The sequence below is a fragment of the Trichomonas vaginalis genome, chromosome IV, assembly GCF_026262505.1.
Source record: "Trichomonas vaginalis G3 chromosome IV, whole genome shotgun sequence".
NCBI classification, from domain to species: domain Eukaryota; phylum Parabasalia; order Trichomonadida; family Trichomonadidae; genus Trichomonas; species Trichomonas vaginalis.
Genome location: NC_067206.1, coordinates 28,783,357 through 28,807,667, shown reverse-complemented (window position 1 = coordinate 28,807,667; position 24,311 = coordinate 28,783,357). Strand labels below are relative to the sequence as shown.

General features: G+C 31.5%; 10 protein-coding genes across 10 annotated transcripts, besides 8 other annotated features; 4 read left to right on the top strand and 6 right to left on the bottom strand.

Annotated features, from left to right (window-relative positions):
* Positions 1 to 6,739: part of a mobile genetic element that runs on past the window's edge.
* Positions 120 to 955, bottom strand: TVAGG3_0186740 (organellar and viral DNA polymerase type B; the record flags this gene model as incomplete). The annotated part of the gene is made up of 1 exon (XM_051225809.1): positions 120 to 955. A coding segment is annotated over one exon (836 nt), but the record flags the coding sequence as incomplete, so codon positions are not given.
* TVAGG3_0186730 (uncharacterized protein) lies at positions 1,633 to 2,058 on the top strand (the record flags this gene model as incomplete). The annotated part of the gene is made up of 1 exon (XM_051225808.1): positions 1,633 to 2,058. The coding sequence occupies one exon, from the start codon at positions 1,633 to 1,635 to the stop codon at positions 2,056 to 2,058; it is 426 nt and encodes a 141-aa protein (XP_051110794.1).
* On the bottom strand, positions 2,312 to 2,926 carry TVAGG3_0186720 (uncharacterized protein; the record flags this gene model as incomplete). Its single annotated transcript, XM_051225807.1, has 1 exon — positions 2,312 to 2,926. One exon carries the CDS (start codon positions 2,924 to 2,926, stop codon positions 2,312 to 2,314), a length of 615 nt encoding a protein of 204 aa, XP_051110793.1.
* Positions 5,353 to 5,880, top strand: TVAGG3_0186710 (protein of unknown function, DUF4107 family; the record flags this gene model as incomplete). The annotated part of the gene is made up of 1 exon (XM_001330402.2): positions 5,353 to 5,880. The coding sequence occupies one exon, from the start codon at positions 5,353 to 5,355 to the stop codon at positions 5,878 to 5,880; it is 528 nt and encodes a 175-aa protein (XP_001330437.2).
* Positions 6,038 to 6,394, bottom strand: TVAGG3_0186700 (uncharacterized protein; the record flags this gene model as incomplete). The annotated part of the gene is made up of 1 exon (XM_001330401.1): positions 6,038 to 6,394. One exon carries the CDS (start codon positions 6,392 to 6,394, stop codon positions 6,038 to 6,040), a length of 357 nt encoding a protein of 118 aa, XP_001330436.1.
* Positions 6,395 to 6,739: a terminal%2Cinverted (terminal inverted repeat of Maverick-2 transposon ID:TVAGG3_0186690).
* A 9-nt stretch (positions 6,740 to 6,748) lies between these two features.
* Positions 6,749 to 7,593, top strand: TVAGG3_0186680 (uncharacterized protein; the record flags this gene model as incomplete). Its single annotated transcript, XM_001330400.1, has 1 exon — positions 6,829 to 7,593. One exon carries the CDS (start codon positions 6,829 to 6,831, stop codon positions 7,591 to 7,593), a length of 765 nt encoding a protein of 254 aa, XP_001330435.1.
* Positions 7,594 to 8,091: 498 nt separating this feature from the next.
* Positions 8,092 to 10,284: a mobile genetic element.
* On the bottom strand, positions 8,645 to 10,114 carry TVAGG3_0186670 (MULE transposase domain-containing protein; the record flags this gene model as incomplete). Its single annotated transcript, XM_001330399.2, has 1 exon — positions 8,645 to 10,114. One exon carries the CDS (start codon positions 10,112 to 10,114, stop codon positions 8,645 to 8,647), a length of 1,470 nt encoding a protein of 489 aa, XP_001330434.1.
* Positions 10,285 to 10,900: 616 nt separating the features above from the next.
* Positions 10,901 to 10,937: a mobile genetic element.
* Positions 10,901 to 10,937: a terminal%2Cinverted (terminal inverted repeat of Banshee-A3 transposon ID:TVAGG3_0186650).
* A 1,637-nt stretch (positions 10,938 to 12,574) lies between these two features.
* Positions 12,575 to 12,812: a mobile genetic element.
* Positions 12,792 to 12,813: a mobile genetic element.
* Position 12,813, bottom strand: a terminal%2Cinverted (terminal inverted repeat of tvBac_56 transposon ID:TVAGG3_0186630).
* Positions 12,814 to 13,215: 402 nt separating this feature from the next.
* Positions 13,216 to 14,502, bottom strand: TVAGG3_0186620 (uncharacterized protein; the record flags this gene model as incomplete). The annotated part of the gene is made up of 1 exon (XM_001330398.1): positions 13,216 to 14,502. The coding sequence occupies one exon, from the start codon at positions 14,500 to 14,502 to the stop codon at positions 13,216 to 13,218; it is 1,287 nt and encodes a 428-aa protein (XP_001330433.1).
* A 135-nt stretch (positions 14,503 to 14,637) lies between these two features.
* Positions 14,638 to 15,699, bottom strand: TVAGG3_0186610 (peptidases S8 Kp43 protease domain-containing protein; the record flags this gene model as incomplete). Its single annotated transcript, XM_001330397.1, has 1 exon — positions 14,638 to 15,699. One exon carries the CDS (start codon positions 15,697 to 15,699, stop codon positions 14,638 to 14,640), a length of 1,062 nt encoding a protein of 353 aa, XP_001330432.1.
* Positions 15,700 to 16,421: 722 nt separating this feature from the next.
* On the top strand, positions 16,422 to 24,051 carry TVAGG3_0186600 (regulation of parkin-mediated stimulation of mitophagy in response to mitochondrial depolarization; the record flags this gene model as incomplete). The annotated part of the gene is made up of 1 exon (XM_001314413.1): positions 16,422 to 23,999. One exon carries the CDS (start codon positions 16,422 to 16,424, stop codon positions 23,997 to 23,999), a length of 7,578 nt encoding a protein of 2,525 aa, XP_001314432.1.
* Between the last annotated feature and the right edge of the window lie 260 nt (positions 24,052 to 24,311).

Here is a 24,311-nt window from a genome sequence, read left to right as displayed (position 1 = left end):
ACGAAAGATATACAGAACTTTCATCATCCCCCAAAGTCAAGTCAGCTTTCTTAAGTATTTCTTGAATGTATACAATGAGGACAGAGTATCTTGGAAAATATTCGAACAATATTTCATTAGCTGTTGGTTTTGGTGGTTCTTCTGGAGTTTCTGTTGTTTCAGTTCCTTCTGTAGGTTCTGTTGTAGTTTCTGCATCTCTTGACTTCAATGCTCTTGCTCTCAAAGACCTAAATGTTAGAGCACCAGGTTTTACAAAGGACTTTATAAATGCTTTAATAGTTCCTGGTAAGTTATTGTTAGCATTAAGTAAGTTCCTTATGCTTCCATCATGTACGTCCATAGCACTATGTAAAAAATCTATACTTTTCTTGTAGTCAGCAATAGACTGACTGTGATTTTTTAAAGATTTGTCAATACCTTTAAGCCAATCTTCATGCATGTCTGATACTGAGCCAAGAATATCATTTGCTTCCTTTAGTGTATTTTGTGCTTCTCGTAAAGTATCCAATCCCGTACGTGCATTGTTTGCTATACGTCTTACAGTATCTATTTGACTCCTTGTTTCTTGCATCCAACCAGATAAAGTTTTAATAGTATCCGAACCATTTGAAATGAAGTTCAAAGCATTTTTAACGTCATCTAAAACTTCTTCACCAAGTACTGCCCATATCTTTCCGATTTGGTATTGAAGAACTCCATATGAAGCAGCTGTTAAACCAGTATTTATAAGGTTCCATATCCATGATTTAGCAGTTTTTCCATCCTTTCCATCTTCACCATCCAAACCGTTTTCGCCTTGAGGTCCTTGTATTCCTTGTATTCCTTGTGGTCCTTGAGGTCCGGTGTCACCCTTCTCTCCTTTCAGTTCATCTTTATGTTCGTTATAATATTCTAATGTCATAAGGTGTACATCATTACTGCTACCAGCAACGCCGAGAATTTGTTTCTCATTCATGACTAAATTCTTTAGGCATTTAATGTTGTCGTCAAATCGAAAGCTCTTTAACAATTCACTGAGAACATTTAATACTTTCACTAATGAGGCATCTACTGTAGAATTTATATATTGCACCGTTCCATCATTTATGATAGGAACTTTACTTGTTGTAATGAATGGGTCATAAGTGTTAAAAGTATCGAAATCAATGACTTTTTTAGTTTTTCCATCGTCAATGACTAAATCATTGCCTTCAATGGTTAAAGTTGAGTTTTCGTTTACTAGTTCATGTGCTCTTCTTGCTTCATTTGTTTCATACGCATATGCAGCAATAGTCATATTTTAATGAGAATAAAATGTTGTTCTATTTGCAAAGTACAGACCCAAACGAATACGGGACAGTAAAGCTACAAACAAACTTAGGTCTTCAGAATGAAGCGCTTGCTTTCAGAGTTGTTGACTTCAATACTATCGCAACTTTTGTCATAACAGATGAAACAGATTTCATAGAGATTGAAATAGATGACAAAAGAAGTGTTATAACATTTCCTAACAGAGCTGGGTATAGAATAGATAAAATTGCTGGAGTCATAGATACTCTCATAAATGAAGAAACTATTGACAACATAGATGTCGAACTCTCTTCTGAGGGAACATTGAAGTTCAGTTATGCGAAGGAGTTTAAGATAACACGAATGAGTCATAGAGTTCAATTGCTTCTGGGAGCATACCATATGACATTTCCTTTGAAAAGTGTTGACAAAACGATTGAGATGAAATCTGTTCCATACGTATGTTATGGCAATTGTTTGTACATTGAGTCTAAAATAGCTAATGTCACAGGTATTTCAGGAGTTAATAGTAAAGGTTCAGTAGAATATAAGTCTTTCTGTTATGAAGTAAATTCAATGTTCATTCCAAACGTTCCTGTCATAGCAACTCATTTAGGTAAATGGGTTCGCATTAGTCCTCATAATTTGAAAGACATGCAATTCAGACTTGTTGACTTTCAAGGAGAGCCTGTAGAACTGAAGGCACCAGTGCGAATGACTGTTGAAGTTGACTTTTTAGAAAATATTAAATGCAACAGCTTACAAGAGAACTCAGAGCTAAAAATATAAAGTATGAATGTTATGTATTAGGTCATGAACTTTGGTTGTTGCTGTTTGATGAAACAAATGAGTTAGTTATGTCAGTCAAGAGAACAGAAAAATATTGTGTTAGTGAAAACTGCACCAAGTCAATAAGATTAGGTTTGCATTATGAAGATGAGTTCGATACTGTTGAAGAAGTTTTGGATAGATATTACAAATTGCTAACTTGAAATTTTTTGACTGACGGCGCAAAGCGCCAAGACCGAAGGTCCTGACTGCTTTAATTTACTAAAACATATTTCAAGCAAAGTTTATATTCTGTTGAAAGTTTTGTATATTCATTCGAATATTTATACTTAAACTCAACTCCTGTAGTTCCTGGTGTTTCAATGATGCGGATGTTACCTATTTTCATGAATAGTGGAGTTTGACCACAGCATTCGATTTCAGGGTCGAGATAGTCAATGACACATTGTTTCCCTGTTATTCGTGAGATAACATTTTCAAGGTCCTCCTTTGTTAGAATTATTTGGTTCTTGCTTATAAGATTTGTCAAAAGCTTCTTATCGTCTTTGAGTAAAATTGTTTGGTATAACTGAAGAAGGTAATGGTCTACGTTATCTGAAGGATTTGTTTGAACATTTGTGTAAGGGTTGTCGTTGGCTTCTCTTGAAAGAATTTGGTCCAGTGGTGGATACTCTAACTTAACATCTGATGTAGCGTTAGCGTTTGAAGCTGTGTTTAAATTCACCGACTTAAGTTCTGGTTCTTTTTCTTTCAAACACTCTGAACTATAGTTCTTTATGACAATATTGTTTGTCGTTCGTGAGTCAACATTTGATGTTGGTTCAATTGGAACATTAACGGCACCAGCTAAGATGGATTTGCTTCTCATTTCATATAGAATAAAAACCTTTTATATGTATGAAATGAACAATATACTCGACAAGGGTTTGAATGTAAAGCTAACGAATGAAAATATTGTTGAATTCACTGAGACAGGTGCTGTGTATAAAGATGTAGAACTACTGAACAAAAGAGCTAAGGGAAGAAGCAGGAACATGAACAAAGGGTGGAAGCCTATAAAAATTTATGTCAATGATGGCTCAGGAGGTTCAAACATAAAGTATGCAGAAAGTTATAGAGTTTATGCTCTCAAAGGTGAAAAGCCTTCATTTAAGAACAGCTATTCTAACGCATATCCTCAAAAGCTAACGGATGGGGAAGTGGATGATATGAATGACAGCAAAAATATTAACAGAAATGGCGACAGAGATGCATGGAATTTGTTTACCATCAGTCAATTGAAGGTTAAACTTTAAAACAATGTTGGTCGTTCCCATGGAATATTTTTGACTTTAATGGTATTAGTCATGATATGAATCTCAAGGTATGAACGAGGAGAGATGAGAGACTTATATGCTTCCCAAATTTCTTCAAAAGGTAATGTTATACCTGACTGTTTCCAAATGAGTTCAATATCATAACGTGAGAAACCTTGAAAGATAACGAAGTCAGTTATGAGACGTTTTATGTTTAAAGCTAAAAACCTCCATGTTTGCATAAGTATTGCTACAGTTAAGTAATGTCTGACTTTAGTAATGATGTTAGCTAATGGTGAGTCTGGTTTTGACACTAAACCTTTTCCGGCGAAGTCGTCACAAACTAATAAAGTGTTTGAGGATATTTTTTGAAGGGGTATTTTGAAAGTTTTGACAGAATGTAGTTTGTAAGTCGTTTCATATCGTAAACTCCTGAGTATTGACGTAAGTGGTGTTTGTCAATAATTCTTTCCATCTCCTCAGAAGTCTTTTGCATTCCTGACTGTATAAATTCAACGATGGCATAATATTTCCTCTTACGTCGAATGTAACGTTGAAGAAATTCAATGAGTTCACTGTCTGGAACTTTAACGACAGAGGCTTGAACTTTTGACATAAATGTTTTCGCTGTTGAATCCATAGAGTCTGAAGTTGCTGATATAATGATTTGGTCATAGTAAGAGTCGTTTCCTAAACGCTCTGTTATGAGTATATGACGAATGAGGTTAAATGTCTTACCTGAACCCATCTTTCCACAATAGAAATAAACACCATTTGAACAGAACTCATAGTCCTTACTGAAAGGAAGAATGAGAAGAGTTAAGTTTGTCTGTAGTTTCATTCATGTCTTCATCTACGTCATGTATTAAATGCTTCATTTTATCTCCATTAAAAATGCAAGTCAGAAATATTCAGAACATAGCACCGAGTCTAACTGACAAGAGTATAAAGATATACTATGAACACGTTATGATGAAACCAACCAAAATTCAAGAAAGTCAGTATACTTATGAATATCCAAGACACTGGGTAGAGTATGTAGGAGGTGAGAAAGCTATTGAAATCAGACAGGTTCGAAGTATTCCAGCAGGAAGAACAATATTATTGAAGAACTTTAATGTTTTGAGTATAATGATGAAACAAAGAAGCAAGATAGTTTCCCTGTTGCTGTGTATGTGAACTTAGATACAGGAGATGACATGAAAGTTTTTAATACAAAGCTTCAAACGGTAGTGAGAGAACAACTGACTGCGGAAGGGCATCCATTACCTTCAGAAGTTACCATAGCATATAATTTTGAAACAAACTCAATAGATTTTAAAGTCATCTCTGCAAAGAAGTCAGGTTTTACATTTAATGAAGCAGATGTATATTCGAATGAAAACTTCAAAGCTATTGCATGGTTAGATAATGACGATTGCTTTAAGAAATATTTAAATACAGTGACTCAACGATGTCAATAGATGACCTTCGTGGAATGTTACCATCGACGTTTACAGTAGAAGGTTCAGCAGGATTGCTTACAAGATTGTCAATTGGTGGTATTTGGTCTCGTGAGAACATTGTTATAAAATCCAGTATAAGTGAATTTGCTGAAGAATCTATATTATGTCTTTCAAACTACATGTATTCGCCGCCGAAGCATTATAGTATAACAAACTTTGTCAGTAAGTTTAACATAAGACTTGTCGAACCTTCTTCAATGAAAGATGTTGTGCTACCCAAAGACGGAAAGGATGGACTCATTATTGAGATGATTTTAATAGCATATTAAATGAGCTTGTTCTTGAAGGTCATTCATGATGAAATAACTGTTGTAGAAGATGTTAGCAATTGTTCAGACATTTTGAAGCGTATAGATGATATAAGAAATAAGTTAGATAGACCGCAAAGCGGTGAGGGCGAAGCCCGTGAGAACGCTTATGTTTCATTGACTTTCTCCAGTAACGAGAACTTTTATGAGATAATATTGAAGAGAGATGATTTTAATATGGTGTAAATGGTAGCTTGGGCAGCTTTAGGCGCAATGGGAACAAAAGCATTAGCATTTGGAGCAAAAGCACTTGGAGCTTATGACGCAGTAAATAAAATGAGTGGAGGAAGGGTTTCGAAGACATTAGATGCAAATAAAGGGAAGATTGGAGGCTGGGTTGCAAAGAAGTTAAGATTAAATAAAATAGGGCTCATAAATAAAGCATCCAATTTGGTTGCGACTGAGTCAGAAAATGCTTTAGGAAAGGACGATGAGTTTGCAAAACACGCAAAAGACTTTAATGACCAGATGAAAGGTGAAACAATGCATTTAAATAGAGTCGATGGAACTAAAGAAAATGTTTCTTCTCCACCAGCGGTTTATCCATACGGACCTTATGGAATGTATGGAAACCCTTATGAACGACCATTTGACCCATTGACTGGTGGAAGTAATTGGTATCATTACAGACGAAGAAGAAAGACAGTCAAGTTGGAGACAGACGTGAAGAAAGCAACTAAAAAGAAACCAAGGAAGAGAGTTATAAAGCAATGAATTTAACAGGGTGAAAAACCGGGTGAAAAAAGAGGTGAGATTTCACCACTTCACCTAAATTTATTTTTGTGCTATGTTTTCATACGGGTGAGGGTGGTGATATCATTAATTTTTAAGTTTATTTTTATATAAATGACAGAACAAAAATAAAGCATATCTACTCAACAGGAATGAGACCCTTACTGACTATGTATTCGTTTAATGCTTGATGAAAACAATGGTACATATTATCGTATGGGTATACACAACGTCTGTTTCCATCGTCGTCGTATATGTAGAGCTCAAATCCAGTCCAACCTTCTTTTGTACAATATGTAGCTTTATTTAAGTATGCATTTATGTAGATAAGGCAATTTTCTTCATCGCTCCAGAAATAATTTTTGTTCTTTGTTGAAATAGTTTTCGTTCCTCTGCGACCATAAGGAATGTATGCAATGAACTTTGCGTCATAAGGGATTGTAATATATTCAGGGTTTCTTTCATCGTCAATGGGTCTGTCTTTGTTAAAATGCATGTTTCTTAGTTTTACTTGAGTTTTGAATAGTTCACGGAAACGTTCTGGGAAAGAGTCATAGTAAATGTAGTCGGATATGTCTTTGTAATGAAATAAAAAATTTAAAAAAATAAAAATAAGGTTATTTTTATTTAGTGAGGACGGTAGGGAATTCGTTAGTGAAGTCGTTAGTGAAGTCATTAGTGAAGTCGTTTATGTGTCAGATGGTTTTGTAAATATTTAAGGTTAAGTTGGTGTTATGGTTGTGTTGTAAAATATACGTTACCGGTTTCGTAAAGTGTCAAAACCGCTAAGTGGTGTACGGAGGCGCGCAGTGCCACAGTACGCAACTTAGAGATACTAACTGTAGATTATATAATTTTAATAACAATGAGAGTACTTCTTCTCTGCAAATGTGTCAATGCACTTTCAATTCTAGTAAAGAATGCACAAAAATGCAAAATGACGAAATGATATGTCAACAAACGTGCGAACCGATACAAGATGATTATGAAACCGGCGAAGAATTAGAGGAAGAAGAGATTTTTGAAGAAGATCTTGAGAATGAAGGCGAGAAAGAGAAAGAAAAGTCAAAAACATTCCATGAAAAGTATACAGATCAAGAATTAGACAAGCATTTGTTCAATTGCTACATTCACGGAATAGGAATCCAAAAATATTTCGACATATTAACATATGCAGGAGTGAAAGTACCATCTGTTGATACATTGAATAAGAGACAATCTGCTCTCGGTCCTTCACTTGAAGAATTTTGTTTAAATCGCATACAAAAATACATAACTGATGATATGAAAGCAGCTTATGACTGTGCTTGGACTGGAAGAAGAAATGCTTTTTCATCTTTTTCAAGTTTGGCAAATATTGTACTTAATAAAATTTGTGGTTTTCGAATTGTAACAAAATATAAAATTGATGGATATAAAACTGTAATTAGTGATCCTGATATACAAGCCAATATGATGGAAATCACTGCTCTTAATTCTATTATCAATTCTGACATTTTTCCAAAAATTCATACTTTTGTATCAGATGGTGATGTAAAAACCAATACAGCATTAAATCATTCAAAAACCTCAATTCAAATTACAAAGGATTCTAATCATTTAATCAAAAATGCTTTTAATAAATTTAAAGATCAATTGCATTTTTTGGAATCTCAATTTAGAATCAGATTTCGTAAGAGCAGATTTTGTATATAAGCTCACAAGAAAAGAAGAACGAGTATTTTTGTGTGTCTACCAGCAAAGACAATGTATCGTACAATAATTATTCAATAAGTGTGGAATTCGATAAAAATTTTTGTAAAAATTTATAAAATTTATCGTGTAGTATAAATTACAAAGCTTTTTAAAAGTAAGTCTCTTTTAGTATCATATTCTGAAAGGAAATTGGACTCAGAATATCTTTTTAAATATTTTTTGAAAAATCTGAAAATATGCAGTAAAGATGAAGATCAACAGGACTTTGTGCATCTGTAAAATCAAGCATGACTAATTGCGATTGAATGTTTCTTTGCATTAGTTTAATTCGGAACTTTAATTCTAAAACTAGCCAGAATGAGAATGAATAAGAGGTGGTATACGAATCTATACACAAAATAAATCAATTATAGACTTTGTGCATTTTTTTGGTTTTCGGGACCTTCAGACCTTGCGAATTTGCATTTTTCCAACTTGGACCAAAAAGTGACAATTTGGGAGATTGGGACAAAGTTGCAATTCGGCACTTTTTGTAAAAAAATGGGGTCATACTCATAATGAATAGAGACTTATAGCCAAGTCTTGATATCATGCAGGGAGAATATACATTGATAAGCAATTATATTTTATAGTAGTAGTATTCAGAAATTCTTACAATTTACAATACAATTTTCAAAAATGGATAAAGACTAATAGCCAAGTCTTGATATCATGCAGGGAGAATATACATGATAAGCAATTATATTTTATAGTAGTAGTATTCAGAAATTCTTACAATTTACAATACAATTTTCAAAAATGGATAAAGACTTATAGCCAAGTCTTGATATCATGCAGGGAGACTCTCTACAAATACAAAAATTGATTATCATAAGGAAATACAAATTTATCAATTTTCATGTGAAAATTACATAAATTTGTTCTCCAATAAATAGCAATAATACTTTGAATGTTATATTAAGTAATATAGCTTCAGGTAAATAAGCTTACACTTCAAAAATATACTGTTTATTCATTAATTTTAAAAAAAGTCCAAATTATCTAATCTTGCTTACTCTTCCTTTAAACTTCTTTGTGCCAAATTTAATATTGCCTTCAAAGATGGAATAAGGACATTAGGTTCAATCCTTCGGCTTTCGACAATTTCCAAAATGTGTTGAATTAATTTCAAACATTCATCGTGTTTTGAAGCTCTTTGCTCAACAATCTGATTACCTGCCCTTGTAAGAATTCTTACTGCTCTTTCTTCATTCAAAACATTAGCGACTTGAACCTTAATAATCGCATTTGGAATCACAACAGTGATGAGAGTTATGACGATGTCATCAATGCGCTCATTTTTCTTACCCAAGAAAAATGTTTGCTTTAATTGATGAAAGTGTGATTCCGCAATGTTATTCGTGGAATCACCTTCTCCACGATATAACATCATCCAATGTTCTTTGGTTCTTCTCCATTGTTTATCGAAATACTTCAAAGCGCGCGGTTCTTCTTCTTCTAACATTGTTGTCAAGAACTCATATGTTTCATCAGACTCTTCAGCCAGCTTTTCTGCATTCGTTGCATCTGCACGTAATGTCAAAAAGTCCATTGCTAAATAGAAGTTCTCAAAATTCTGTGGATTGTCAAAATAGCTTCCAACTTTTGCACATGCGCGTAAAACATGCACAGCGCACCAACTGAGCTGCGCAAGAGGAAATCCGTCCTCAATTGCGCGAGCAATGTTTAGCGCACAGTCAGCGCTCCAATGCTGTGGATCCAGGTGCGCAAACTCACAGAATTTCACCAAACATTCTTGAATTTTTTCAGATGTCTGAGGGTTCACTAAAAAATAGCAAAAGGGGAAAATTGTGTTTTGACTTGTTTTCATTGTTACTGCAAACAATTGGATCTTTCCTTTAATTAAAGAATGAGTGGAATCGACGTGGAGAGGGTTATCAATGCTATGCACCAATTCTTTTGCAGCAAAAGGTGCATATATGATTGTAAACTCGGAAAAATCTCCATTGTAATCAAATTGAACGAGATCATCTGGGCACTCTTCCTGTAAATTATTCAAAAATGCTTCCAAAGAAGTGTAAGGATCGTTTGATAATCTTTGTGCAATAATCTCATCAAGGCGATAAAATTTGTGCTTTAAAGCATCAGTAGACTGCGCGAAAAGTTTCATCGTTTCTTTGTTATTCGTATCAATTCCGAACTTATCAAAAAATGCTTTTTGAGCAAGAAATTGCTTTCCACCGTTTTTAATATAAAGTTCGATCCATTTTTGATAAAATTTACTCGCGTAATGTGAACCCATTTCAACTCCTATATGATGGCAATGTTCTTCATTAACTTTGCTTATAGTAAACACTCCATTTTGTTCTTCAACCCTAAATTTTGCCTTGCATAGGGGATACGAACATGAATAAGTGACATATTGCTTTGGAGATCCCGTTCTTCTTCTGTATGGGACACCGCCCTTGACTTCCTGTTTAATACCAAAAGCAATAAGCTCCTCTAAGTCCACCGAAATCATAAAAATGAAGTGATTTTGAAAAGAGTTAACAAAATTCAAATCATATCAAAAACAAAAACACATAAAAAATATTTTATTATACTCATTCGAAATTAAAAATAATAAAATTTATATATATTAATTTCATTAAATCAAGGTTAAAAATCTCACCGGAAAAATAACCTCAGTGTATGTCATTCCAAACGGGAACCGCGGTTGGTTACCATGGATTTCCGTCACCGGTCACATTTTAAAGATTTTTAAAGCCTTATAAAAATATGCTTTGTAAATCATTTTTTGTAAATCGGCAAAAATTTGGTAATTTTCTTCAACTAATAAATCTGCGAATAGCATTTATAATACAAGAACAATCTTTTAAAATGCGTTTGATTCATTTTTGTATAATTTCATATAGGCACATATATTCTTCCGGGACTTTCCGTGATTTTACCGTAAAATCATTAGTTTACACCAATTTTTCCGTATTTTGAATAGTTTACTGCACTTTTTCCGTAAAATTGAGTTACGGGAATCCGCAAAATTTCCGGACCTCATTTTTCATAGAATATAATAATAATATTTGATAAAAAGATATATTATTTATATTTTTGATTTTTGAATTACGGAAAAAGTGAATTGATAACTTGATTTTTTTATATGGTTAATTTTTCAAATGATATTATGAAGATCTAAAATATTAAAAGTAAAAAATTGAATTACGGAAAAAGTGAGGTCAAAAGTGAAATAAATTTGCAGAACAATTTTCATTGAAATAAGCTTTATTTTTCATTATTAATAACAATGCTGTAATAAACAGAAATTCATCAAAAGTGACAGCTCTCAATTTTTTGACATTTGTAAATTCTAAATTGAATGAGAAAAATGAAATAATACTAAGCATAATACAATATTCTAGATTTAATTATAATTAGGAAAAAGTTAGTTTTGAGAGTACTTTTCATAGGCATATAGAATGAAATCTTCTGAAAAATAATATCATATAAACTCATATTATTTTCTAATATATAACTATTTTATATAAAAATCAAATTCAATGATCTTAAAAGCGAAGGATAAACCTCAAAATTTACGAATATAATGAGTGGGAATATAATGCTTATCTATCATAAAACCATATGAAATATCAATTTTTGCTTTACGCCTAATTTTTGACGACAATTAGCAAAAAATGTTAAATGTTAACACTCAGTCCATTTGAATATGAAAAATAAAATTGACTTTGATTAAATGTTTTTATTTATCATGCAATTCTTCTTGCGACCAAAGATTTGAATAAAAGTTCAAAAAATAAGATAGCTTAAAAAATAATATACGGTAGTGTTTACTAATAGATGAATAGTATATAAATTCTATTAAAATGGATTTGATCCAAAAAAATATATAAAATTTGATCATAAATAAAATCGTTTTAAATTACTTCTTCATTTAAATTATAACAATTATTTTTGGTTTTATAGTTTTTAAAGCTCATGTGGTTTTTTTAACCACAGAATACTTATGTGCTGTAGCAAGCTTGCAATCCAAAGCTCACGTTAGACAACAAGAGTCATGAAGTCTCATACTAAGGGATATCCAACATATATTTTAATAATCTAATGTTTGTGACAAATATTCAACATAAAATTAAGTTTTCGTTTCGTTACAAGGCATTCATACTTTGGAGATATCATATTTAATGTACAGAAAAGTTAATATTAAACAATACATGCTAAAGAATTAATAAATAAGATAATAAAATAAATTTATACGTAATTACTTTCATTTAATATGCTTTATGCTGTATAATATTGATTAAGAGGCATTAAAAGGTTCCATAATCTGCTTTTATAGGCAAGATTTTTGATAAAAATTTTAAATTTTGAAAAATGATGAGAAAAGGAAAAAAAGGTAAATGAGAGCAAGAGGAGGGAAAAAAAGAAAAAGAAAAGGAAGGGAAGGGAAAAATAAAAGAAAGAAGGACATATAAAAATTTAGATGCGCATTCTTAATGCCGAGGCGGCTTGCCGCCGAGGCGCGATTTTTTTAGGCCTCTACGGTAACCCGGCAATGTTTTTTTAAATCTTGTACAGCCCTACCTCAGTGTGATAAATTTATCACCGGAAAAATTTACAATAAGGTTAATACTGAAAATATCGAAAAATCAACATTTAAGGTTAATTTAAGAGTATGCACTTTTGTCACCTACTCACAATTTGGTCGGAAGCCACCCTTAATGATCAAGTTCTCTAAAATTTATGAAAGAATGTGAGTGTTACAAAGTGTTCAACATTACTAATGCAAATTCTTATTTCTTTTCAAATGATTATCGTCAATTTTGATATTTTTTCGTATTAAATTGAAGTCAATTATTTAGTTAAATTAATTAAATCTTCATGAAATGCAACTCCATGTATTAATTCAACATATTTCAAAAGACAAATTTATGTTAAATTGTGATTTTTTAGATGATTTAAAGCAATCGCTTCACAAACATGACAAAAATTAAAGTCCCCTGAGATATATATTCTATGATGTGTGTCAATGCTATATTTATCATTATTTTTAATTTTTATTGACCCACCCAAAAAAAGCCTTCTTCCACTAACATGAGTTATAACTTGCTTTTTATGAAAACGATAGACTAGGATTAATATATATCGTAGAGCATATTTTTCATCTTTTTAAAATTTTTGAATATTTTTTGTCATGTTAGTGAAGCCTTAATAAACCAAATCTACAAGCAAAACCATCTGAAAATCCAAAATTTATTAAACACATTTTCACAATCTTGGACTAAATATCAATTCTATTGCAAACGATTATTTTTGGCTCAAATAGAATTACACTTTTCCGACATTTTTGGGTCACTTCGCGCCCCTGATAAAAAGTCGGAAAAGTGCAAATTTTTGCGATTTCACGATAAAGTGAGACATTTGAATGAAGTCAGCATTCTAGGAAAATGTGACTTTAAAGTCGATTTTCTAATCTCTCAAATTTCTGAGGAATAAATTTCATGACGACTTTTAACATCAAAAAAGAGTTTATCTTGGGTTTATTCTCAAAAAGCAAATAAATTCATGAAAAAATCATTTTTTTAACAAACAAACAAAATTATATATATATTAGAACCAAGCGTAAGCACGCTCAGTAATATTATCATCGTCATCCTCTTCAGAGTCAGTATTAAACAGGAAAGCCTGAGGGAAGTTTTCAGAAATTGTTGTAGTTAAGTAAGAATCATTTTGAATTTTTGTTTCTTCTTCAACAGGAGTTTGAACATCATCATCTTCATCTCCTTTCTTCTTCTTTCTCAGCAGCAATAGACAAGCAACAACAATTAAACCAACAACGGCTATTATTCCTACAACAATTCCAATGATTTCTTTGTTTTTGACTTTGGAATTTTTAGAATTTTTTTCATTGTCAGGTTTTTCAATGAAAACTGTTCTTGCAAGAGTCTGTGTTGGCAAAGGAGTTATGATACTTGTAGTACTTAAAGGAGTTAAGTAAGGCGTCTGGAAAACTGTTTCAAAAGCTGTTTCAAAAGGAGTCATTTTTTCGGTATAAAATGGAGTTTCTCGGAAAGTTTGGATTGGCGTTACGAAAGGGGTCTGTGTTGGATGTGGTGTTGGAGTAGGTAATGGTGTCGGCGTCAATTCTGGTGTCGGATGAGGAGTTGGGTTATATTGCAAATACATTCTTAATCTTCCATGGGATTCTCCTTTTCTGAAGTTGTAAATACCGACATAATACGTCTTGTTGTAAGGCAACGATATCCAATCAGTTAAAAAGTACGTGCCGTAGTGTTGTGGATTTGTTGGGAAAATGTATTTGTTTGAGTGGCCACTGATGCCATAAATATCATCAGTGACTACAACAGCAACATGATTTACCCAATCCGTGTGCCAATCAGTTCCAACTCTTAATCTGAATTTATTATAAATTGGAAGATTGAAATACAAATAGTTTACATCGGTATCCATTGATGTAAACAATCTATTGGATTGCTGGATATCTTCTAACAACCTCATTTTGTGTTGGCAAACTAATCCTCTGTAAATTTCGTTACATTTGCACCAACCATTGTCACAGTCGTACCCGGAACAGTTCCCTGGACATATCTTATTGTCGTCTTCCCGTTGGATCTGAAAAGGAATACAGTTTTCGTTTGATGTGTCAAAACCGCCGTAAATGGACAGAGAAAACTCCAAATTATCATTTTCCAGGTAGAAATCGTTGGAATAGACATGGATAATGATATCTTGTGGGTCAAGGTCTTTGATAAGAACCCTTTCAACGTTTGTAAATTCTTCGTGAGTTGATCTTGGAAGTAAATTTCCTAAATAAGTCTTGTTATTGGCTTCTACAACAAGATTTAGATCGGCAAATAATACATTAAGATCTTCCATAGGGAATGGAACGTCAATATAGTTCATTGTGATCGAGAAATCAGATTTTTTTTCAGTTTTGATCTTATAAACAGCGTGATCATGAGGATTGATTGTTTGTCGGTCTATAAATCTCACTCCGAAGTCGCCAAACCCTCAAGCATCAGAAATAAAAGGAATTCCAAATCCATTTTTTGGATCGTACAAAGGAGAAGCAGAAGTATTCCGCGCAGAGTTAATAATCACCGATTTTATTAGCGCTGACGATGGAATCATCGAGTTTTCCGCTTTAGCAGATAATGTTGGATAAAATCCATCGACAAAGTACTGCCTGACCAATGCAGCGATACCTGCGATCTGCGCTGTACTTGCTATTGACCCATTTAATGTAACTAATGAATCAATTGTCGAATTTGAAAATGGAATTCGACTTAAACTGGAAAGAATGCCTTCTCCTGGTGCTACAACATCAGGTTTCTTTGATGCAGATAAAGTAGGACCTTTTGAAGATGTTTCTGATGGATTTCCAGTTATATTTTGACAAGATCCGACTGTTAAAGCATTTAATGCATCTCCAGGACTGAGAATGACATCACCCGTGTCTCCTGATGGATAAATGTATAAAATGTCTTTGTTTTTCCATGCATAATAATTGATATCTTCAGAATATGACCAAAATTTGTTATTAAATACAAAATTGTTTGCACAAATATATGAACCAACTTTTTTCATCATGTCTAGAGTTGTGCCTAAGTCAAGAACGCTAGATTCGTAAAAAATTGTCTGATTCATTTCAATAACATGAAGTTTTGAGTCTAACGCAACTCCTGAGTAATTTTTGTCATCAGAATCTGCATAGTTATATGGCTTTCCTGCAATTAAACCTGCAGCAAATGTAGATGAAATTGAATAATCAATTTCTTCGCCTAAAAAGTCGTATCTTTTAATTTTTCTATGATTATCAATTGTTTCATTGAATGGTACACCGAATTCATCGTCAGAAAGTGAAGTTCCATTGGTAAAAAATGAATGATTTAAATCTACTGAGCCAATTGTTTGAAATGTTACAATTTGGTTACTACCTGTTATACCATGATCAAGTAAACTAAATGAATTTAGTCTGTAATTGTTATTTTCCGCATTAATATGGTCAGAATTCCAAGAATAGTTGTATCTGTAAGGAGTATAAAACATGGGAACACCTTCGAAGTCAAGCATTTCAGAGTCACCCCAAAATTCAGAAAAATTTGTAGTGTTGTCTAAATAACACAAAAAATTTTCAAAACGAAGACGATGACAAGGTAAATTTGGTTGCCAACTATCAACAGCACGTACTCTATAGTAATCAATATTGGAATCATGCGTTGAGTAATAGCCTCCTCTGAAATAATCTTGTATTAAAAAATCTTCGCTTTCTGCAAAAAACTGATATTCTTCGGGTTTCATAAATGACAAGTACGAGGTGAATGTTTGCAAGTGTTCGTGTTTAAATATGTCAGGATAAGTTTCTTTATATTGTTGAAATTTTGAAGATTTTATAGGAAAATTTGGCTGGATATAGAACCATCCTGAACGACCTGGTTCTTCTGAAACCTCCCTTCAATGCCTCCCAAGCCAGTTTAATGAAAGAAAGGAGGAAAAAGGCATTCAAGGATTATTTTTTATCCCTTGAAAAATCTGATTCGAAAATTTTGTTAAAAATATAATGGATTATTGGTTAATTAACAAATAAAATTAGATTTGAATTTTTGAATAATTTACAAAAAAAGTCATAAATAATACGATTATATTAATTTTTTACAAATAATCTGACTTTTATTGAATTTAAAGTCAATTTGTTCATTGAAAATTAAAAAATTAGAAATATAACATATATGACTATTCATTTATATTTTGAGTTCCGCGGTGATAAAAAAAAATTTTTTTTGACGATCTAAAAAATGAAAAATGTGATTTCTAAGGTAGTTTCAGAGGCTCTCTATAATTATATAGACCCTCTTCAAGCAAATCAGCTTCAACTACAGATTTTCCAAGGTAAAGCAAAGATTGAGAATCTTTTAATCAAAGAATCTGCACTTGCTTACCACGATTTACCTTTTTCAGTGACTAAAGGTATCATAGAAGAAACAAATATGACTATTCCATGGAGCTCACTCCAATCTGAACCATGTATCTTAGAATTACGAGGAGTTTACATTTTTGGAACTATCCAAGAAGAAGTTTTTGTTACATCACAATTACAACTCAAACGATCATTACTTCAAGCAATAGAATCTCAAGCGGGATCAGCTGATTCTTCTTCATCCAAAAAATCGACATCTTCAATTTCGATAATTTTAAACAATATCCAAGTAAGCATCAAAGATATACACATATGCCTCGAGATAAAGACCAAATCAGGCATCAGCTATGCTGGTCTCACGTTAAAAGAACTTTTATTATTCACATGCGACGAAAACGGACAAAACAGATTCTTTAAGTCCGAAAACGAACATCAGTACAGAAAGTTAACCATTGATTCGTTATCACTTTACTTAGATACCAACCCCGAACTAATAAATTTTGAAAATTTCAATCAACAAATGCATGATTCGATATTAAAACCACACCAAAAGATCTTGGCCAACATGTATTTCTCGAATATCTTCGAAACAAATGATAAACTCGATGCCGATTTTCGATATTCTTTCAAACTCGTTACAGAACACATCAAATTACAAATAGATGAACAACAATACATCAATGCCGCAGAAATGTTCGCTCAAATGCAAAAAGTGAGACAGAAAATCAGATTCGGAACATGTGGAAGACCAACAATTTCTCCTGTAAATGAAATTGCAGCACAAAAATGGTTTGAATACGGATATCATTGTATCCAAGAACAGAAGAATCCAAACAAACTACATGTTGGAAATATTCTTGCCATGTTGAAAAATAGAAAGACTTATTACAGTTTGTGGAAAGAGAAAACAACAATTGGAAATAAATTTTCTGGATCAAAAAATGATTTGATTTTGAAAAAACTCGAAGACAAATTAGAATTAAACACAATTTTGTTTTTGAGATCTTATTCTGAGACGAAAATAAGGAAAGAACAATCAAAAACAATGGAATTCACTAAAGAAGAACTCGAACAACTTTCTATACTTAAAAACAAAATTTCTTCCAATAATAATATGAATATTAACTTGGATATACAAAATTTAATCATTAATTTTCAAACTCTTGATAAAAAAGATATTGGAAGTATCATTTTCAACAAAATTAATGGATTCTTCCTTAAAAAATCTGAAGGATCGAATTCTTCTTTGTCTTTTTCAAACATTGAAGTGTTTTCACAAACAAAAGCTTTACTTTCTCAAGAAGAATTACAAGGAGAACAAACTTGTCGTATTTTGTATGATTTTCAGCCGGAAAATATGAAACATAGCTTGAAATTGTTTATTAATCAACCACATTTGACTGCTGACATGGAAGAAATAATGAAATTAGTTTCGTTCTTTATTAAAACGATGCCGAAGACAACGAATTATTTAGAAAGCTCAAAAGAAATTTCGAAACAAGATGTCAAGAAATTATTACAAGAAAGAATTAATTTTGATTTTAATTTGAAATTGGAAAAACCTGAAATTGTTGTTCCTTCCAAATCTAATTTGGTTTTGAATCTACAAAACTTGGAAATTAAGAAACAAGACAAATCTCAAGACTTGTATGATTTTTATGATGTTTTTCTCAATAATTTTTCTGCAAAAATTGGAAATGACGGTTTAACTGAAAATTTGTCGGTTAAAACGGTTGTTGGATTGCCAATTATTGATTTACCTGATTTGGATTCCATTAAGATATCAACAGAAATACCAGAAATCACCGTGAATCTTTCCAAACAGAATTATTTAGATTTTATTTCGATTTTCAAACCTTTGACAAATTTGGATTTCGAAAAAAGTGACAAAAATCAGAAAACTAAAACCGAGAAAAGTAAAACTTTTGAAATGCTACTTAAGAAATGCAACATAAAAGTAGATAATGAACAAAATAATTATGTCTTTGTTTTGGATAATTTCAAAGCAAAAAGTGACAAAAATATTTCAGTTTTATTTGATAATATTTCTTTGACAAATGATGAAAAAGAAATTGTTGGATTACAAAATGTTTCATTTTCAACAATAGAAGAAAACGGAGATATAAAAGTTGAGAAAATCAATAATTTTGTTATTGAAGAATTAAGTTCCCAATTTTTGATCAAATCAATAATTATGATTTCAAATTTGTTGAAAGATGAAAATGAGAAAAGTGATGATTTAGTTATTAACTTCGATTACAAGGATAAATTGAATATATCAATGATAGATAGAAACAATTCTCAACTTGGAAATTTGATTTTCTCTAATTTACAATTGAAAATCAAATTAATTAATGATGATGTAATTTTGTACTTCAAATTAGATGATACTGAAGTGTTTTTGGCTGAAATTAACTCTAATTTCATTAAATTAGATAATAACACAGAAATTGAATATATTTTTGACAAAAAAGTGACATTAAATTCTACAAAATCGGAAATTGGTTTTGATTTTTATGCAATGATGAATTTAGTTGATTTCTTTAATAGAATTATTGATGCAGACACAATTAAATACGAAGATGATCCATTAACATTTCCTTATTTGAATTTTGACATCAATTTACAAAAAATTGATTTGAAAATGTTGATCGACAAAAATCCAGAAAACTTCATTATGTATAATCTGAATGATTTGAAGTTCAATTCCAATGAAGTTGGAAATCTAAATCTCAAAATAGATGCAATAGAAAGTGAAAATTTCGCAAAAATCAACAATTTCGAATCAACATTTAATTTAATTCTCAAAAACGAATTACCAGAATTGAATTTAGGAGTTGATGAACAATTCACAGAGAGATATAAGATATCAAAAGACATCTTTTATATCCATTCTATTACTTCTAATATCAAAATTCCAAATTTGTCATTAAATTTGTCAGATGACAAAATTACAGAAAATTTGTTGAAATCCATCAAATTCGTTTTTGACATTTTGGCAAAGCCAGATTATTTCATTTTGGAAAACATTGCCAAGATTGATTTGGATGATGTTTCTTTATGTCTATATGATCAACAATTGAAAGCAAACAAAATTACTTATAGTTTGCAAGAAAAGTGCCAAAATATCGGTTTTGATTCAATTGACTTCAATTCAAAATTCCCAATATTTAAACGCAGAGAAAACATTAAAAATCAAAGCAAAATAATGGAGATCAAACTAAATGAAAAGCGTTTTGAATTGAAATTAAATGATTGTTTCATTGAAATTGTTCCAGATGTTTTTCCTTTAATTGAAAAGCTCCAAAAATGTCCTTTTGTTACGTTTGATTATGGATTTGGAGATGATCAAAACATGGACTTTAATTTGTTGTTGAATAATATAACAGTTTGTATTCCAAGTGATCTTGAAAACAATGGACCTTGTTTGTTCTTTGACAACTCAAATTTACAAATTTACATATCAGAAAAATCCCAAAGAATTTTGATAACTTCTATTCAAATTGCTTTTTCACAGTTTTCAGACAAAATTTTACTTTATCCTCCAATTCTTTCTGATTTCTTGTCTGATATAATTGTTGAAAAGAAAGGCGAAGTGACTAATTTATCACTCTTAGTTTCCGATTTTAATTTATTTATTTCTGCTGCAGATATTGCAACATTAATTTTAGTTATCAAATCTGTTTTGTCAAAATTGCCAAAATTTGACACAAAGAATGTTGCACAAGGTTTCCTTGTTGACAACATTAAATTCAACATTGGAACAATGACATTGACATTCTGTGAAGACAACAGATCAATTTTACCTCCTTTACCATTCATGAGAATTATATTACCAAAAACTATTTTTACTGTTAATTTGCAAAAGAACCAAAAGTTTTCTTTCGAATACACATTTAATTCCATTGATTTATTTAATGAAACAACATCGAATTGGGATGTTTTAGTTGAACCATTGAGTTTTGTTTTGCATGGATCTAAAAGTGATGGATACGTCTTTAGTTTCGACATTGCAAATTCATTGAACATTAATTTAAGTCATAGAATGCTAAAGAAAATTTTGATTTTCAGTGAAAACGTGAAATCAATCAAAGAAAATAAAGGAATTTACAAAGTTTTCCCTGAATTCGAGATCCTCAACAAAACTGCTAAAAATATCGACATCAGTCTGTTAAATGGTGTCACTATGACATTGGCTCCTGGTGATGTTTTGCCAACTTACGATTTGAAATCAAATAAATCATTAAAAGTGACAATGGATAATGTCACTTTTTCAATTACACCACAACAGTTGTCTTTCCCAATGATTCCTGAAAAGAACATTGTTGTTTATAAGTATATGAAAGAAAACGTATCAGTTATTGTTATAACTTCATCTATTGTTGTTCAAAACATGACTTCGCAGAATTTGACTATTTTTACGAAACAAAATAAGAATTTCAAAATTGGATACATTGTTGATTCGAATTCTTTCACAGAGATTCCTGATTACAATCCTAAAACTGATGATTTAGTCATTGGAGATAAAACAGCAAAAGCTATTGACATCAAGAAACTTGATAATATAATTAATTATAAATTTAAACATGAAGATAAAGAAATGTCAGTTTTAATTCAAAAGAAATTTGAATTGTTACGAGGTTTGACTGTTATTTACATTAATACACCAATTAAAATTGTAAATAACTTACCATTTGAAACGATGTTCAGGTTGAATGAAAATCAAAACATTCTGTTGAAAGAAAACCAAGAAAAAATTGTTGATTATCTGAAAATTGACAAAAACGAAATTAATGTCAAAATTTTGATGTCAAACGGTATCGAAACATCAGATAAAAACACAATTAAACTTCAGAATGGAATTGTTAGCCCAATTAAAGTTGATTCCACATTGAACATTGCTTGTTTAGTTACAGAAAATGACGAAGACAAAGTTAAGAGTTTAGTGTTTTATATTCCTTGTATTTTGTATAATGACACAGGAAGAGATTTATATGTTTGCGATAGCAATGGAAACTCTTCTAGTTTTAGAGAGAAAGATGACTTGAAATATATTTTATTTGGTCCAATAAGTTATTTCGATGATGAAAAACCTTCGATGCTTTGTCATTTAAGTGCTGGAATAAGTTATGATATTTCTCTTAATCCTATTGATTGTTCTCTTTCTAATGTTGATGATTTCGTATTATGTCCACTTAGAAAGAATCCTTTCATTTATATTCCTTTCCATTTTTGTGTCAAAAGTGATTCAAGTAATGCTAATGGAATTAGAACACAAAAAGTGACAATTACAAACCATATTACATTGAAAAATGAACTGAACTATGAATTCAAACTTCAACCAATCTTTAATATAGAAGAAGGAAAACCTATAGGTGATCCTATCGTTGTCAAACCGCTTTCTGAAATGTCAATTAATTTTGTGACAAAATCTTCTTGTTTTTATTTCCAAGTTGAAAAATTCAGGAAAGTACCAATATGTCTAAATACTGCCAACTTTACTACATTCAGAATAATCACAGTTGATGATGCTTTCGAACAGAAATTCATTTGTTTGTTGATTAATGCAAATTCTTATGGTTTGAATGTCACTTTTTCGGATGCAAGTTTGAATTCACCAATTTTAGTGCAAAACTTGTTAAAAGACATTCCAATTTGTGCTTATCAGACTCCTGATTCAACACCATTTGTTATTATGCCAGATGAAGTTAAACCATTCGCATTCGATTACCCAGAACTGAACAAAGATGTTTATTTGATGGTAAATTCAACTGACTTGAAAATTGACATTTCCGAACTAAATTCTTCGAAAGAATTTATGTGTAGAAATCAGAAAATTTTCACTGAAGTCAGAACAGATGACAAAGGTTGTAAAACAGTTATTGTTTCTTCTGAAAAACAATCATTACCCATTTCAGAAAATCTTCATTTCTTCTTCAATATTCCACAGATTTCAGTTGCTTTAATTCATGAAGATTTAAGAGAATTGGCTTTGATAACAATTCGTCAAATCTCGATGGAATATTCGAGTGTTTCCAATCTTTCGACAATAACATTTACTATTGACAGTTTCCAATTGGATGACATGTTTGCTGATGTTCCTCTTCCTGTTGTTTCATTTTGTCAGAAAGAGTTTTTGTCGTTTGTTTGTGAATTTTACAATAATACTGCTTTTGCAACTGCATTCAAGAATTTCGAATTAAAAGTTAATCCAATTACTGCGTTTTTGGATACTTCATTCTTAAGTGAAATCTTGATGTTCTTCTCGACAGCAGTTAGAGAAAGCTACAAATATAACAATGATTTGTCAAAGAGAGAGAATTTGTTGAACAAGAAATCAACAAATAAAATGATTTCTTCAAATACAATTTATTCATTTGACAAATTCAAGATCGATCCAATTCTTTTGATCTTCTCGATTAGATCACATACAAACAGAGTTCATTTGTACAGATTCTTCTCTAAAGGAATCTACATGGCTCCTGATGTAACAAATGCAACTTTAGATTTGGATGGAATTGAATTTAATTCTGCAAGTTTCACTTCATCTTTCTTGATTTTCACTGTTTTTGATGGATTCAAGAAATCCGCAATGAAACAGATAATGAATATCCTTGGACACATGGATGTTCTCATGAATATCTCTGAGATTGGATCCCTTTATAAAAGAGATATAAAACAACTTCGATCGGGAGACTTCAAAAACATGAAGCCAGCAGTTTTAGTTGGTTCTTTGACAGGAACTGAATCATTTGTAAGAGGCACAAGTTCTTTGATGCATGGATTCATTGAAGGAGATAATAACAGAAGTAGTGGAGGCTTGAACAGAAATGCAGCAGAAACAGTTGGAGATGGATTTGTTAGTTTTGGAAAAGGAATCGCTTTGGGATTTGCAGGAATTGTTACGAAACCAATGGAAGAAGGAAAGAAAGGTGGATTCCTTGGCGGATTGAAAGGTTTAGGAAAAGGATTGGCTGGTGCAATTGCATCACCATTCACAGGAGTTCTTGATATAGGAGCAGGAATTGTTGGAGCAGCAAGGAAGGCAATAGAAAACGACAACATGACAATTTCAAGGGAAAGATGTCAAAGATGTTTCTTCCATTACACAGTGAAAAACACTTCGACTTATTTCGATAAATGCCAAGAAGAAATCCACAACATGGACTTGTTGAGATCAACATACAATGATATGATATTCATTGGTGCAATGACAGACAATGGAGGTTCAATTTGTGTAACTTTATCAAGGATATTTATTTTCGATAATGAAAACAAAATAACTTATAATTCTAAGTTCAAACATGTCGACAATATAATGTGTAATGAAAAGACATTAATAATTAAAGTGTCTGACAAACTGAAGCCAATTAAACTGAATATTGTTAAGCCGGATATCTCAGTCTTCCTTCCGGATTTATTATCTTTATATTCTATTGAAAAATCGCTTGTTTAATAAAAAAATTACTTTGTTTATTATCATTTATCTTTCATTTGGTATTTCATAAAAAATTTAACAGAAATTTTGCAAAAATTGAAAAAATTAGTTATTTGTTTTCAATTTTTGAACTATTCTGAAAAGCAGACTCCTAATTGTATATAAGAACTTTTTCTAAAATATCAGGAAATGATGCCACTTTTTGGACATAAATTTTAAAAATTTTCTAAAAAATTTTAAAGTCGTATGTTCATTATATTACAATAACATATGCTAGCATTCTTCTTCACCTTATCGTACTCACTTCCGACTAATATATGGGCTATCATG